The 15,151-nt window shown below is 40.4% G+C and overlaps 1 protein-coding gene across 1 annotated transcript in view; it reads right to left on the bottom strand.

Annotated features, from left to right (window-relative positions):
- Positions 1–613: 613 nt before the first annotated feature.
- The window catches only part of SNX1 (sorting nexin 1), a 142,926-nt gene continuing 128,388 nt past the window's right edge, over positions 614–15,151 (bottom strand). Inside the window, exons 13-15 of the mRNA XM_030188008.1 lie at positions 12,038–12,118; positions 10,756–10,827; positions 614–1,042 (exon numbers count right to left, since the gene is read on the bottom strand). Of these exons, the coding sequence (XP_030043868.1) occupies positions 992–1,042; positions 10,756–10,827; positions 12,038–12,118 (204 nt within the window). The 3' untranslated portion in view covers positions 614–991. The remainder of the gene's footprint in view (positions 1,043–10,755; positions 10,828–12,037; positions 12,119–15,151) is intronic.

Raw genomic sequence — 15,151 nt, 5'->3', positions numbered from 1 at the left:
GACATTTTTGGAACATGTAGGACTGATACTAGCCCAAACTGGAGGACAAGACGGTGGTAATGTTTCCCAATTACAGATCTGAGATCTCTCTCTGGGTGTAGGCTTCTTTTAAACAAAAGCCCAGTTGGGACACCAGGCACTGAAAAAGTGGTGAAAAAAGTGAACACAGACCCCCCCCCCCCCCCCCCCTCCACACACACACTGAATGACAGAAAAACAAAAGGGAAACATAAGGGAGTGGAGAGCCTATATCTATAAAAAGGACAAAGAATCTGAATAAATTCTGGGTATCGCAGGATAACATTTCTAGCCAGTTCCACAGGAAGAAAACCAAGGACCCCTTATGTGATGTGGAGTGTTACACAAGCAAGGAAGTACATTAATAAAGCTCTTAGAAATTCTCCAAAGTTAGGAAGGTTGTCCATGGACAGAAATTAACCTGTGTCTTTTTAAACCCAATAAACTTGTTTATCAACTATGCTGTGTTATGCAGTACCATGAACCATTCTGTGACTTCTTCTGCAACCAAAGAGAATACCACAGAGAAACAATGAACTGGAAACCAATAAAAAGAACATTGACTGCCAGCACTTTACTTTTTTAAATATTTTATTATGTAATATTTCATGGCACTAGCAAGAGTAATACAAATACTCCATTCTTGATTCCTGTACCACATCCTGAAAAATATACATTTTTTTATTTATACATATATATTAATAAACCCCCCAGAAATCCATCACCTAATTGCTTTTTTTTCTTTAAAGCAATAAACTATTTCTTTTTAAGAAAATATATATGGAAATTAAATGAAAAATATACAGTTAGAGGAGGTGCTGGATGGGTAGACTGACGAGGCTAAATCTTTCTCCTTTTTGGTTTAAAATTGCTAAGGGTTTGGCAGTAGGCTATGTAACTGGGGTGTTAAAAGGCAAGAGGTATAGTGTATAAAAAAGGCAGGAGAAGGGTGCTCTGGGTTTGTTTGGTCCAGTTAGGAGATGGCCTTTGCTTCTGGAAGGAATGCGTCCCAATATTTCACCAGCTGGAGGGATAAAGAAAAGGAGGGTAAGTAATATAATACTACATTCATAATTAAAAGGTCAATGTATGACCTATATAAAAGCAATTTGACTTTTCCTAAGAGGCAGTTGTAGTAGCTCTATTAGTCTTTTTTTATTTTATTTGTATTTATTACCTAAGAAACAGTAAACCAATTTATAAGTCCACCTTAAAAATACATACATGGTATTTTAAAATTGGCAGATGATAACTGGATTCTCATAGCACTATTAAAAGTACGGGCAACTTTCAAAACTTGGCAGATAGACTGTGTGCTAACTCTTTAAAGAACACTGAAACTACCCAAGAAATAGTAACTGCAACAGTTTGCCCCCAATATTCCTGCAAGTACTTTTCATGAAAAATAATTCAATTTCATTTACTGAATTTATATTCTGTTATTTAAATAAAAGTTCTAAATGGCTCACAAAAGGCGTTTCACAAGGTACCTCATGAAAGGCTACAGAGGAAATTGGAGGGTCATGGGATAGGAGGAAATGTCCTATTGTGGATTAAAAACTGGCTGAAGGATAGGAAACAGAGTGGGGTTAAATGGCCAGTATTCACAATGGAGAAGGGTAGTTAGTGGGGTTCCTCAGGGGTCTGTGCTAGGACCGCTGCTTTTTAATATATTTATAAATGATTTAGAGATGGGAGTAACCAGCAAGGTAATTAAATTTTCTGATGACACAAAGTTATTCAAAGTCGTTAACTCGCGACAGGATTGTGAAAAATTGCAAGAGGACCTTATGAGACTGGGCAGCTAAATGGCAGATGATGTTTAATGTGAGCAAGTGCAAGGTAATGCATGTGGGAAAAAAGAACCTGAATTATAGCTACGTCATGCAAGGCTCCACGTTAGGCGTTACGGACCAAGAAAGGGATCTGGGTGTCGTTGATAATACACTGAAACCTTCTGCTCAATGTGCTGCTGCGGCTAGGAAAGCAAATAGAATGTTGGGTATTATTAGGAAAGGTATGGAAAACAGGTGTGAGGATGTTATAATGCCGTTGTATCGCTCCATGTGTGACCGCACCTTGAATATTGTGTTCAATTCTGGTCGCCGCATCTCAAGAAAGATATAGAATTGGAAAAGGTGCAGCGAAGGGCGACTAAAATGATAGCGGGGATGGGACGACTTCCCTATGAAGAAAGGCTAAGGAGGCTAGGGCTATACAGCTTGGAGAAGAGACGGCTGAGGGGAGACATGATAGAGGTATATAAAATAATGAGTGGAATGGAACAAGTGGATGTGAAGTGTCTGTTCACGCTTTCCAAAAATACTAGGACTAGGGGGCATGCGATGAAACTACAGGGTAGTAATTTTAAAACAAATCAGAGAAAATATTTCTTCACCCAACGCATAATTAAACTCTGGAATTCGTTGCCGGAGAACGTGGTGAAGGCGGTTAGCTTGGCAGAATTTAAAAAGGGGTTAGATGGTTTCCTAAAGGACAAGTCCATAAACCACTACTAAATGAACTTGGGGGGCGCGCAGGAGAGATCCTTAGACAGTGCCAGGATCAAAACAGCTCTGCCAGAGCTCAGAACTAAAGTACAGTTATGAACATCCAGAGCCCTTCCCATGCACTGCAGTCTCCCCAGTCCTCTCATTTAGTTCCATAGCTCAAGTAGTACATCTCTCTGAGATTTAATTTCTTTCAAATTTTGATATATTGCTTTTCAAAGTTGGGTAAGGATATAACAAAAAAGAAAAAAAAAAAAAGTCACAGATCCCAGAGTAAGGTTCACACAAAGTTCCTTTATTGACAAAAAGAATCCTCTGTGCCTTTCCATACAATACATGTATTGTCAATGAACCTCCTCCAGGTTAAAGTTGTCTATTGTATTCACGGTTAATTAAAAATCTTCTGGAATTTGGGATGAATATGTAATACTACCTTGTTACAATGAAATGGAGTGCAATGTTCAAATGTGACCAAGGCTTGAAGCTCACTGATAGTTTTTTGTTTTTTTTTTTGAGGTAAAAGCTCCAGGTTAGATGCTAGAGATGAGGATTCCATAACGCAAATGGTAGTTTCATCAGATATCTAAAGATGATAATCAGGTCCCATAGAACAGGAAGTCTTTTAATGGTGGTTTGACATAAGGCTATAAATTTTGAAATCAAGAGTTCCAGCTTCACAGTATCATATTAAGACTTCTAGGCTGAAAGCAAACTAAAGTGAACTCAGAGAGGAGGTCTGTACACCAAGTCAATAAAGGCAGACATATTGGAGTATAATTTGCAAGACATGAAAAGGGGTCTTCCCAATTAGTAAAGCACCAGGCTGAGAAACTTCTCCATTTATAAAGGCATATATGTCTCAAGAAAGGTTTCCTCGCTGCTACCAAATCTTGGCTTGACTGTAGTTTGTTGAAGGAGGCAACTAGATACTTAGTTTGCACCAGCAACTTGAAGGTCAAGTGTAGAAGGATGTCCTTGTCCTGCACCAAGCCTGAAGAGAGAACAATCTTATAAGTGAAAACCAGTTCTGAAAAGGTCAGTATGTTGCTATGAGAATCACTGTGCTGGGTCTTATGAAGTTTGGTATTATTTGGTATTATTTGGATAGGCAGATAAGCATAAAGGAGAGGCCAAGTCCAGTCATGGCCAATGTATACTGGCCAGTTAAATAGTGCTGAATATAACCCGGATGGTCTTTATCTGCCTACATTTTTCTATTTTATTTATTTGCCAAATTGCTTATGCATGCTTTATTGTGAACCATTTAGAACGTTTATGTAATGAATAGAATATAAATTCAGTAAATGAAATTGAATTATTTTTCATGAAAGAAGTACTTGCAGGAATATTGGGGGCAAACATTTGCAATTACTATTTCCTTGGTAGTTTCAGTGTTTCTTTAAAGAGTTCGCACATAGTCTGTTGAGAGAGAGCTGGGTGAACTGTGTAGTTTGTGTGCTCTTGCTGCCAGCAAACAAGCCACACTGAACCCGCAAATAGGTGGGAAAATGTGGGATACAAATGCAATAAATAAATAAAATAAATAAACATTTCTGAAAAATACACTGAAGAATGAGCATCTGGGGACCACTTGTGAGGCTGAACTCTACAGAGTTGGTCTTCCAACTGGTTTTAGATCCCTTGGCTGGGAAGATTTCTATGCTCTTTGCCCTGAAAATCAAGACCAGGTATGAGTTTATCTTGTTGGGCAGAGTGGATGGACAATGTAGGTCTTTATTTGCTGTCATCTATGCATATTACTATGCTATGTAAGTGGCTTAAGTACATAAGTATTGCCACACTGGGACAGACCAAAGGTCCATCAAGCCCAGCATCTTGTTTCCAACAGTGGCCAATCCAGGTCACAAATAAATGGCAAGATCCCCAAAACGTTCAATACATTTTATGCTGCTTATCCCAGAAATAAGCAGTGGATTTTCCCCAAGTCCATTTTAATAATGGTCTATGTACTTTTCCTTTAGGAAGCCGTCCAAATCTTTTTTTAAACCCCGCTAAGCTAACTGCCTTTACCACATTCTCTGGCAACGAATTCCAGAGTTTAACTACACGTTGAGTGAAGAAAGATTTTCTCCGATTCGTTTTAAATTTACTACTTTGTAGCTTCATTGCACGCCCCCTAGTCCTAGTATTAGATTGCTATGTGATTGAAAATTGAAAAGTCCCAAATTATTGCCACCTCTTGTCATTGCTGAAGGGACCCTGCACCATCTTGTTTGCTGATGTAAAATATTATCTATTAATTCTCCATTTGAATTAGAAATGGTTGGTCTCAGAGATAAGTGAACATTCCAAGAGTAAAATATTGCTCTCAATTGTATAGATGCGGAGCAGTTTATCAGCTTTTGAAGAGAATAAATGATTGAGTTGAGTGCAAAGAGAAGCTCCCTAGCCTATGTTGGAAGGATTTGTGAATAGTATACACAGATACTCCTGAGGTGCAAAAGAAAGGTCCTTACAAAACCAGTTTGGTCAAAAGTCTATTCACAGAAACCCTAAGTGGATGAGTGAATTTTACTGCCCAAATATCGGGTTCACTGATTCCACTGAAAACTTGAGGTCCCACTGTGGCTCTCATATGAAGTGAGCAAAAGGCACAGAGGTAGCAAAATGGGCAACATTTGCAAGAAGGTTCTGGCCATGACCCAAGGGGAATACTGGGCTTTTCAAATATACCGCCAAAAGTTCTGTATTCTGTCTTGCAGAAGGAAAGAGTTTGCTTTCTTCTTGAGAAGAGCTCTTATAAAGATCTTATTTGTAGGATGAAGAGTCAATCTGCCAAAGTGATGAGAAGGCCAAGGGATTGAAGTAGATCCAATGTGTCCCTGTGGGACTTGGTTAGAACTTGTGATGAAGATGCCAGAATATAGCTGAGGAATGGAAATACTAGAGGCCCTTGCTTGTGTTGGTGGACTGCCACAACCACAAGACATTTGATAAAGATCTTGAAAGTTGCGAATAGTCCAGATGGGAGAACTTGTTGTGACAATAGTTGGTTTACAGAACAAAATTATTTTCTATATCTGGAATCAGTATATATCTATGCATCTGAGATCCAGTAAACACAGCCAATCCTCTTTAGTCAGATAGAGGAGGATGATGAGAAGTATGTTCATCTCGAATTTCTCCTTGTAGAGAAAGTGTGTTTGAAATCAGAGGTTGAAGATGGGGTGCAGTCCTCTTATCTTCTTGGGAATGAGGAAATACTTGAAGTACAGCTATTGATTCTCTCTCTGTAGTGAAACAGGTTCTATTGTTTGAGCTTCTAATAGTAGACTTCCTGCCATTCTTGAAGAAAGGTAGTACACCTAACCTCTGACAGGGAGGAATATGACATGGTGTTTGAAATAGAATGGACAGTATATAGCTGGCTGAGTGAGAGGATGGCTGCTTAGGTTGAGCAGAAAACTTGTTTAGGCCGTTCTCTCTGTGTGAAGTTAGACTGATTGTGTGTGTTCTGTGCTTGTATAATGAAAAGAGAGATAGCTTTCTCTTCCCATGTGAGAAGGGTCTCCTATATGGGGAGGGGAAGGATTTGTATGTCTAGAGCAGGGGTTCCCCCAAGGCCAGCCTTAAGGGCCACATCCCAGGCTAGTGGATTACCACAATGAAGAAATCTGTTTGCATTTACTGCCTCTACTGTATGCAAATAGAATTCATGCACATTCATTATAAAAATGTTGAAAACCTGAAAGGATGGTAGCCCTTGAGGACAGTTTGGGGACCCCTGTTCATAAGCCAAACCCTGGAAGCTAAAACACAAAGTCCTATTGTAGCAAGCCAGAAGTTGCCACCATCTTTGCCCTGCAATGGCAAAAAGAATTAGTGCTTATCTATCGAAGCACTTGCTTTTTGCCATTGCAGGGCAGATCTGCTGGACATAGAATACTGGCTAGTCCAGGGCTGTACCATTAAGTTACAGCGAGTATGTCATCACTGGACAGCTGTGTTCTGTCTCTGCTGGTTAGGGAAAATAAAGCCATTCATTTGGGCTGGTCTAGCAAGAAGATATGGGAAAAAAAGTGCTCATCTGTGGAAGGACAGATATTTAAAGGTTTTCTAGCCAGTGAAGACCTTTGAAACCCCACTCAATTATCTGCATTCTACTCTCTTCAAAACTATCCACAGATGGGCAATCATTCTATATCTGCTTACAGCGATCAAGAGAAAGCAAAGTTCATTCAGCAAAACACACTTTAGCCAATTACATTCCATGAATAAACCCCTTCATGACTAAAAAGTTACTCCTTGAGCCAGATGTCTAAAAAAGCGACAGATGGCCAGATATTGCAGATTTACAGTTTTAGTATATAATTACATTCTTGCCTCCATTATTCTAGCTTCCACAACACTTTTGCCTCAATTTGTGGTTAAAACGGCCAGCTAATTAAAATTAACTGTCACTACAGAAAGATGTATGATGTACAATCCCTGGGTAAGCCCCCCACCTAGGCTAGCCCTGGAAACAGGTCTGTAGAGTCAGATGGTATTCAAATCTGCCTGGCTGCAAACAGTACTGCAGCCCAAGTCAAAGTTAAAATAATATTAATAATAATAAAGTGCCACCCCACCCCCCCAAAAATTCTAAATTTGGTATATCTCTCTCCTCTCCAAATAACAGAGCAGTCCAAAAAAGTCAAAGACTTTTCAGCAGTTATGCAGTGAACAGGTCCCAAGCTCTTTGCAGATGCTGTAGCTGACAAGAGGGAAAAAAACAGCAAAAATATTTGGTTTACAGAAGTCTAGAACAGGAAATCATGTGCTATAACAAAGTCCATTTTATTAGAAAGTTAATATGTAAAAGAAAGGTATATGACACACAAAAAAACCAATGTTTATAAGTATATAAAACTCTTATTCACATAGGTTATTGGGAGAGCTGTGGAAACAAAAGCTTCAGAAACCCAAGAACCCAGATCCTTTTGTGATGTTTCTTTGTTCTCCTGCAATTGTTCCAGTTGAGTAATGTCCTCACTATACAGCCCTTTCATTTCCTATATGAAGGCTGCCATACAGATTCCTATGAGAAGGGAGTAGAGATTGAAGAGGGTCTGCCACATTATAGCAGACAGGTACATACAAGCAAGACTGGATAGACCAAGTGATCCTGACCCTAGGTATCTCTTATATTTTAACACTGGTAGTCAAGCTTTCCACACCTCCAGCTTGGGTGGCTGAAAGAACATAAGTACATAAGTAATGCCATACTGGGAAAAGACCAAAGGTCCATCGAGCCCAGCATCCTGTCCACGACAGCGGCCAATCCAGGCCAAGGGCACCTGGCAAGCTTCCCAAAAGTACAAACATTTTATACATGTTATTCCTGGAATTTTGGATTTTTCCCAAGTCCATTTAGTAGCGGTTTATGGACTTGTCCTTTAGGAAACTGTCCAACCCCTTTTTAAATTCTGCTAAGCTAACCGCCTTCACCACTTTCTCCGGCAACGAATTCCAGAGTTTAATTATAAGTTGGGTGAAGAAAAATTTTCTCCAATTTGTTTTAAATTTACTACACTGTAGTTTCATCGCATGCCCCCTAGTCCTAGTATTTTTGGAAAGCGTGAACAGACACTTCACATCCACCTGTTCCACTCCACTCATTATTTTATATACCTCTATCATGTCTCCCCTCAGCCGTCTCTTCTCCAAGCTGAATAGCCCTAGCCTCCTTTATCTTTCTTCATAGGGAAGTCGTCCCATCCCCGCTATCATTTTAGTCGCCCTTTTCTGCACCTTTTCCAATTCTACTATATCTTTCTTGAGATGCGGCAACCAGAATTGAACACAATACTCAAGGTGCGGTCGCACCATGGAGCGATACAACGGCATTATAACATCCTCACACCTGTTTTCCATACCTTTCCTAATAATACCCAACATTCTATTCGCTTTCCTAGCCGCAGCAGCACATTGAGCAGAAGGTTTCAGTGTATTATCAACGACGACACCCAGATCCCTTTCTTGGTCCGTAACTCCTAACGTGGAACCTTGCATGACGTAGCTATAATTCGGGTTCTTTTTTCCCCACATGCATCACCTTGCACTTGCTCACATTAAACGTCATCTGCCATTTAGCCACCCAGTCTCCCAGTCTCGTAAGGTCCTCTTGCAATTTTTCACAATCCTGTCGCGATTTAACAACTTTGAATAACTTTGTGTCATCAGCAAATTTAATTACCTCGCTAGTTACTCCCATCTCTAAATCATTTATAAATATATTAAAAAGCAGTGGTCCTAGCACAGACCCCTGAGGAACCCCACTAACTACCCTTCTCCATTGTGAATACTGCCCATTTAACCCCACTCTCTGTTTCCTATCCTTTAACCAGTTTTTAATCCACAATAGGACATTTCCTCCTATCCCATGACCCTCCAATTTCCTCTGTAGCCTTTCATGAGGTACCTTGTCAAACGCCTTTTGAAAATCCAGATACACAATATCAACCGGCTCCCCTTTGTCCACATGTTTGTTTACTCCTTCAAAGAATTGAAGTAAATTGGTCAGGCAAGATTTCCCCACACAAAAGCCGTGCTGACTCGGTCTCAGTAATCCATGTCCTCGGATGTGCTCTGTAATTTTGTTTTTAATAATAGCCTCTACCATTTTCCCCGGCACCGACGTCAGACTCACTGGTCTATAATTTCCCGGATCTCCCCTGCAGCCTTTTTTAAAAATGGGCGTTACATTGGCCACCCTCCAATCTTCCGGTACCACGCTCGATTTTAAGGATAAGTTGCATATCACTAGCAGTAGCTCTGCAAGCTCATTTTTCAGTTCTATCAGTACTCTAGGGTGAATACCATCCGGTCCAGGAGATTTGCTACTCTTCAGTTTGCCGAACTGCCCCATTACGTCCTCCAGGTTTACCGTGAAGTCAGTAAGTTTTTCCGACTCGTCCGTTTGAAATACCATTTCCGACACCGGTGTCCCACCCAAATCTTCCTCGGTGAAGACCGAAGCAAAGAATTCATTCACTCTCTCCGCTACGTCTTTGTCTTCCTTGATCACCCCTTTTACCCCTCGGTCATCCAGTGGCCCAACCGATTCTTTTGCCGGCTTCCTTCTTTTAATATACCGAAAAATGTTTTTACTATGTTTTTTTGCCTCTAATGCTATCTTTTTTTCGTAATCCCTCTTGGCTTCTTTATCTGCGCCTTGCATTTGCTTTGACACTCCTTATGCTGCTTGTTATTTTCAGATGGTTCCTTCTTCCATTTTCTGAAGGCGTTTCTTTTAGCCCTAATAGCTTCCTTCACCTCACTTTTCAACCAGGCCGGCTGTCTTTTGGACTTCCGTCTTTCTTTTCTAATTCGCGGAATATGTATGGCCTGGGCCTCCAGGATGGTATTTTTGAACAACGTCCACGCCTGTTGTACAGTTTTTACTCTCTCAGTTGCCCTCCTAAGTTTTTTTTTTTACCATTCTTCTCATTTTATCATAGTCTCCTTTTTTAAAGTTAAACGCTAACGTATTTGACTTTCTGTGTACAGTTACTTCAAGGTCGATATCAAAACCGATCATATTATGATCACTGTTATCAAGCGGCCCCAGTACCATAACGTCCCTCACCAGATCATGCGCTCCACTAAGGACCAAGTTTAGAATTTTTCCTTCTCTCGTCGGCTCCTGCACCAGCTGCTCCATAAAGCTGTCCTTGATTTCATCAAGGAATTGTACCTCTCTAGCGTGTCCCGATGTTACATTTACCCAGTCTATATTTGGATAATTGAAATCACCCATTATAATCACATTGCCCATTTTGTTCGCATCTCTGATTTCTTTTATCGTTTCTGCGTCTACCTGCTCGTCCTGGCGAGGCGGACGGTAGTACACTCCTATCACCGTTTTTTTCCCTTTTATACATGGAATTTCAACCCACAATGATTCAAAGGTGTGACTTGTGTCCTGCTGAATTTGTAATCTATCTGAGTCAAGGCTCTCGTTAATATACAATGCTACCCCTCCACCAGTCCAGTCCACCCTATCACTACGATATACTTCTACTTCTGAAGTATTACAACTGTTCCTGTTTGGAGATGGAGAAACACTTCTGAAATAGCTTAATACCACAGTAAAACGTTTCAACAAGTGAAGAGATGATGGTAGAAACACAAGATCTGCAGAGTAGAACACATTTTGCAACTTAAATCTGCATTGCAATTCAGGTAACTTGATAGCCGTATAACTTAAAAAATAAGGTTCACTCACCTGATGCTGTGAATTTAACAGTGTCTCAAGATACTTAATTATGTGGTTTCTAAAGTCCTTGGTTTTCTCTTTCTGCAAAGAAACCCCCATATAAATACACACATTCTACTGAAGCTATGTTTATGAATGTTAGCAGAAAAAAAATTAAATGTCATACACATTTGCACCACTGATGGCTATTATCAGACCATCAGTATTAAGCCAACCCTGTTGGTGATTTTATTGTGGAAGGGGAATCTTTCTACTTTTTAGTCCCCCTCTATGAAACAGAATCGCCTTCCTCCAACTGATCCTGGACAACATGCACCCACATAAGAGGGAATGAGGTGTCCCCCACCCAGCTGTCAAAAGAACTGCAATGCTGACTGGTCTCACAAGCCTATACAGCACCACATGATTTAATATATCAGTCTGAAAGACTGGCAGAGACAAGAAAAATAAGTATATGCTGCTTTCCTCTTGCCAGCCTAGGAGGAACTAGGGAAACAGGAGATGGGGGAAGGGAAAGCTTCAGGATCTCTTGACTTCCTTTTTTGGGTGTCTGCAGTAGCAGAAATGGCATGGCTGCTGCTGTGTCCTGACTTCATAGCATTCCAGCTCCCCTCCTTGAGGGTTTCATATCTTGTCAGCAGCTGCATTTATTTTGGGGGTTTTGGCAGCAAGCTGGCAACTTCTTATTCACCGTCACATCAAAGTGGAGGAGTGGCCTAGTGGTTAGGGTGGTGGACTTTGGTCCTGGGGAACTGAGTTCGATTCCCGGCACAGGCAGCTCCTTGTGACTCTGGGCAAGTCACCTAACCCTCCACTGCCCACCGCATTGAGCCTGCCATGAGTGGGAAAGCGCGGGGTACAAATGTAACAAAAAAAAAAAAAAGTTGGGTCCTTGTCTATTATTCCATATCACCAGAAAGCAGGAAAATCTATGAACCAGTCAGATCTATTTACTGGCATTTATGTTTGCTAGCACAAAGCCAGTTATAAGTAGATGAGTCAGAGTGTAATGGAGATAAGCAAAACTGATAAGAAAAAGAAAATTAAAACCAATTTAAAACCAGAAATTAAAATGCTGGAGAGAGGTCAAAGATTTTAAAATAAAATGCATAAAATGAAGGTGTGTTGGGTATGACAGAAAGAACACTGCTGCAGGTTGAGGAAGGAAGGCCAAGAGTTTATCAGAAAGCAGGAAAATGGTAGAGGAAGAAACAAGAGAACAAGAATAGGCTGATAGGGTATTCAGAAACATGCAGGAGACAGGCTGATAACAGAGAAACTGAAGACTTACCTCAAACCGTACCACTTCCTTCCGTACTGTTGCAGAAACCCGTTCAAAGTCCCTTTCGTATTGTGTCACTCGGGACTCCCACTAAACAAGGGGAAAGAAACACAGATAGGTTTCAGATAAGATTTAACCTGTGTGAGAATTTAGTTTGTTGCTGTCCAAATAGACATGGATTCAAAGAGACCTCATGCTTTAGAATGGAATTTACACATAAATTTTTTTTTATAAGATTTTATTTTTCATTCATGCATATACATAAATTCAGAAATATCAGAACTTAATAATAGGTACAAAGTTATCAGGAAAAAAAACTTTTTCATTAATATTAGACCACAACAGTAATGACCAAGATCAAAGAAATCATTAGAAGGAAATTAAATTAAAAATCTACAGAGGCAGAAGAACCTTCTTGAGCACAGCCAATGCATAGCTTATAATTCAAGACATAAATCGCTATTCTTTACTAATAATAAACTCAAGAAGTTTCTGAGGTTCAAAGAAGATATAATTCTGGGAATTAAATGATATGACACATCTACAGGGATACATAAGCAAAAAGGAGCCCCCTATATTTAACAACCTAGATTTCAAAAGTAAAAAAGCTTTCCTCCTTTTCTGTGTATCCCTGGATAGGTCGGGAAATATTTGAATCTTCGAACCCAGAAAATCTTCATTAATATGACGGAAATATAATTTGAAAACATTATTACGATCAAGTTCGAATGCAAAAGTCACCAACATGGTATTTCTCTCAGTTATTATCTCAAGGGAATCCTGAAGGAAATCAGTTATTCATTTGTGGGGTGGGCCCCACTCCAGTAGAGATACTGGCTATATATTGTATCCTATTTATTGGTGGTAAATTTTCCATGGGAATATGCAAAACATCTTTCATATATTTTTTAAACATTTCCAAAGATGAAATTAAGGGAGTCTTAGGAAAGCTCAATATCCTCAAATTGTTTCTTCGAATTTGGTTTTCTAAATATTCAATTTTTCTAGACTGAATAGTTTTTTCTTTGGAAACTGAAGAAGAAAAGTTTTTTTTAAATCTTGTACCTCTTTGTCTAGAGCCTCCATTTTGGTGTCCTGAGCTCTCAGCCTGGCCGCAAAGTTTTCCTGGTTAGTTTTGATATCCGTCAGCTCTGCTTGTGTAGTATTAGAAATCTGTGTCAGAGTAGCGCTTATGCCTTGAATAACTCCCCATAACATCCCAAGGGTCACAGCAGTTTCAGATTCATCTCCGAGATTCCTCGTGAGCAACTCCTGCGCTTGCAAATTCAGGGGTAGTACAACTGAAGTCCACCCCGAATGCTCAGCTATCCCCGCTGGAGAAGTGGCGACGGGGCCTCCCACTACAGCCACCAGGGACGGACTCTCTCCGGAGATTCCCTGGCGTTGTTCCATTGACGTCGCCATTACGCCCACGGGTCTCGGAGAAGCTGTGCAAGAGGGAGGACTCAAAGAGGCTCCCTCAAAGCTATGGTTCGGCAAACTTGTCGGAGCCATCGAAGTGCTCATAGAAGGTCCCGGCGGGCGCACCACCACCATGTCCAATGTCCCTTGACGCAAGGTGGAAGACACCACCCGACTCGAGGAGGTGGGTACAGAGGGTTTCCCCTTTCTTTTCCCCATAATGGGATTCAGAAAGGTCCAATGCCTCAAGAGAGATTTTACCGTTCAGGAGCGGCACACTCGCACCTCTGCCTCAGATGCCATCTTGGTCTTTGTAGCACAGTTCTAAAGTTACTCACAGGCTTTTTTTTTTTAAATCTTATTAACATCTTAGAACCATTGACTCCTTACAGACCACAATAAACAATAATACATCAAGATATCACATGTAGATTTTCCCCCTCCTTTTTACCCCTACCCCGTTCCACCCCCTTCCCCCCCCCTCCACATAAATTTATTTAAACACACACCATCACAAAACTCCTGTCTTTACCTTAGCAAAGCTTATGCACTGGGGAAGAAATGTATGCTTAAGTATTGGATGCAAGAGGCACCTCCCTCCTTTTGGCATTGGAGAAAGATTGCAAGAATTAATGCTTTGGGAAGCACAGGTTGCTCAAAATTCCCCAAGGAGAAGAGCCTTTATGTCTATCTGCAGTCTGTTTCCCATAAAGAAGTGTTGTATTAAATAGGTTCCCGAATGTTTCATAAGCTCATAAGTTTAGTAAGGGTTACTATGGGATTCTCTGCCAGGGAGGGGCTGGGGATTAGAAATAGATGTTAACATTCCATGGTGACCTGGGGTCATAAGAGTCCAGACAATGGGTCACCTTAGTTATAGTTGAAAGGCAATGGTTATGGTAAGGTGGGAATGAGGAGTGACTTAGTAAACCAAGATCTCAAAGGGGTTTTTTGAATGTTTTTTTTATTCTGCATTCATTTGATATCTCTGCCTAAATTATTTGTTCATCAGTTTGGTGTTTTGATCTTACCTTGAGAGATTACAAAAATCTTGAAATAAGATAGATATGATGGGTTAGGGGGAGGTGGGGGGTTTGGAAACAGTAAATAAGCGATTCACATCTACCTGTTTCACTCCACTCATTATAGACCTCTATCATATCTCACCTCAGCTGTCTTTTCTCCAAGCTGAACAGCCCTAGCTGCTTCAGCCTTTCCTCATAGGGAAATCTTCCCAAACCCTTTATCATTTTTGTCACCCTTCTCTGTACCTTTTCTAATTCCACTATATCTTTTTTGAGATACGCTGACCAGAAGTGAACACAATATTCGAGCTGTGGTCGCACCATGGAGCGATACAAAGGCATTTTTGTTTTCCATTCCTTTCCTAATAATACCTAACATTCTATTTGCTTTCTTAGCCACCGCTGCAAACTAAGCAGAAGGTTTCAATGTATTATCAATGACGACACCTAGATCCCTTTCCTGGTCGATGACTCCTAATGTGGAACTTTGCATTACGTACTTATAGTTTGGGTTCCTCTTTCCCACATGCATCACTTTGCACTTGCTCACATTAAATGTCATCTGCCATTTGAATGACCAGTCTCGTAAGGTCCTCTTGTAATTTTTCACAATCCTATCTCGATTTAATAACTTTGAATAACTTTGTGTCGTCAGCAAATTTAATTACCTCACTTG

Source organism: Microcaecilia unicolor, chromosome 1 (genome assembly GCF_901765095.1).
Source record: "Microcaecilia unicolor chromosome 1, aMicUni1.1, whole genome shotgun sequence".
In the NCBI taxonomy this organism is placed as follows: Eukaryota; Metazoa; Chordata; class Amphibia; order Gymnophiona; family Siphonopidae; genus Microcaecilia; species Microcaecilia unicolor.
The sequence above is the reverse complement of the archived record's forward strand: the minus strand, read 5'-3'. Positions and strand labels throughout refer to the sequence as shown.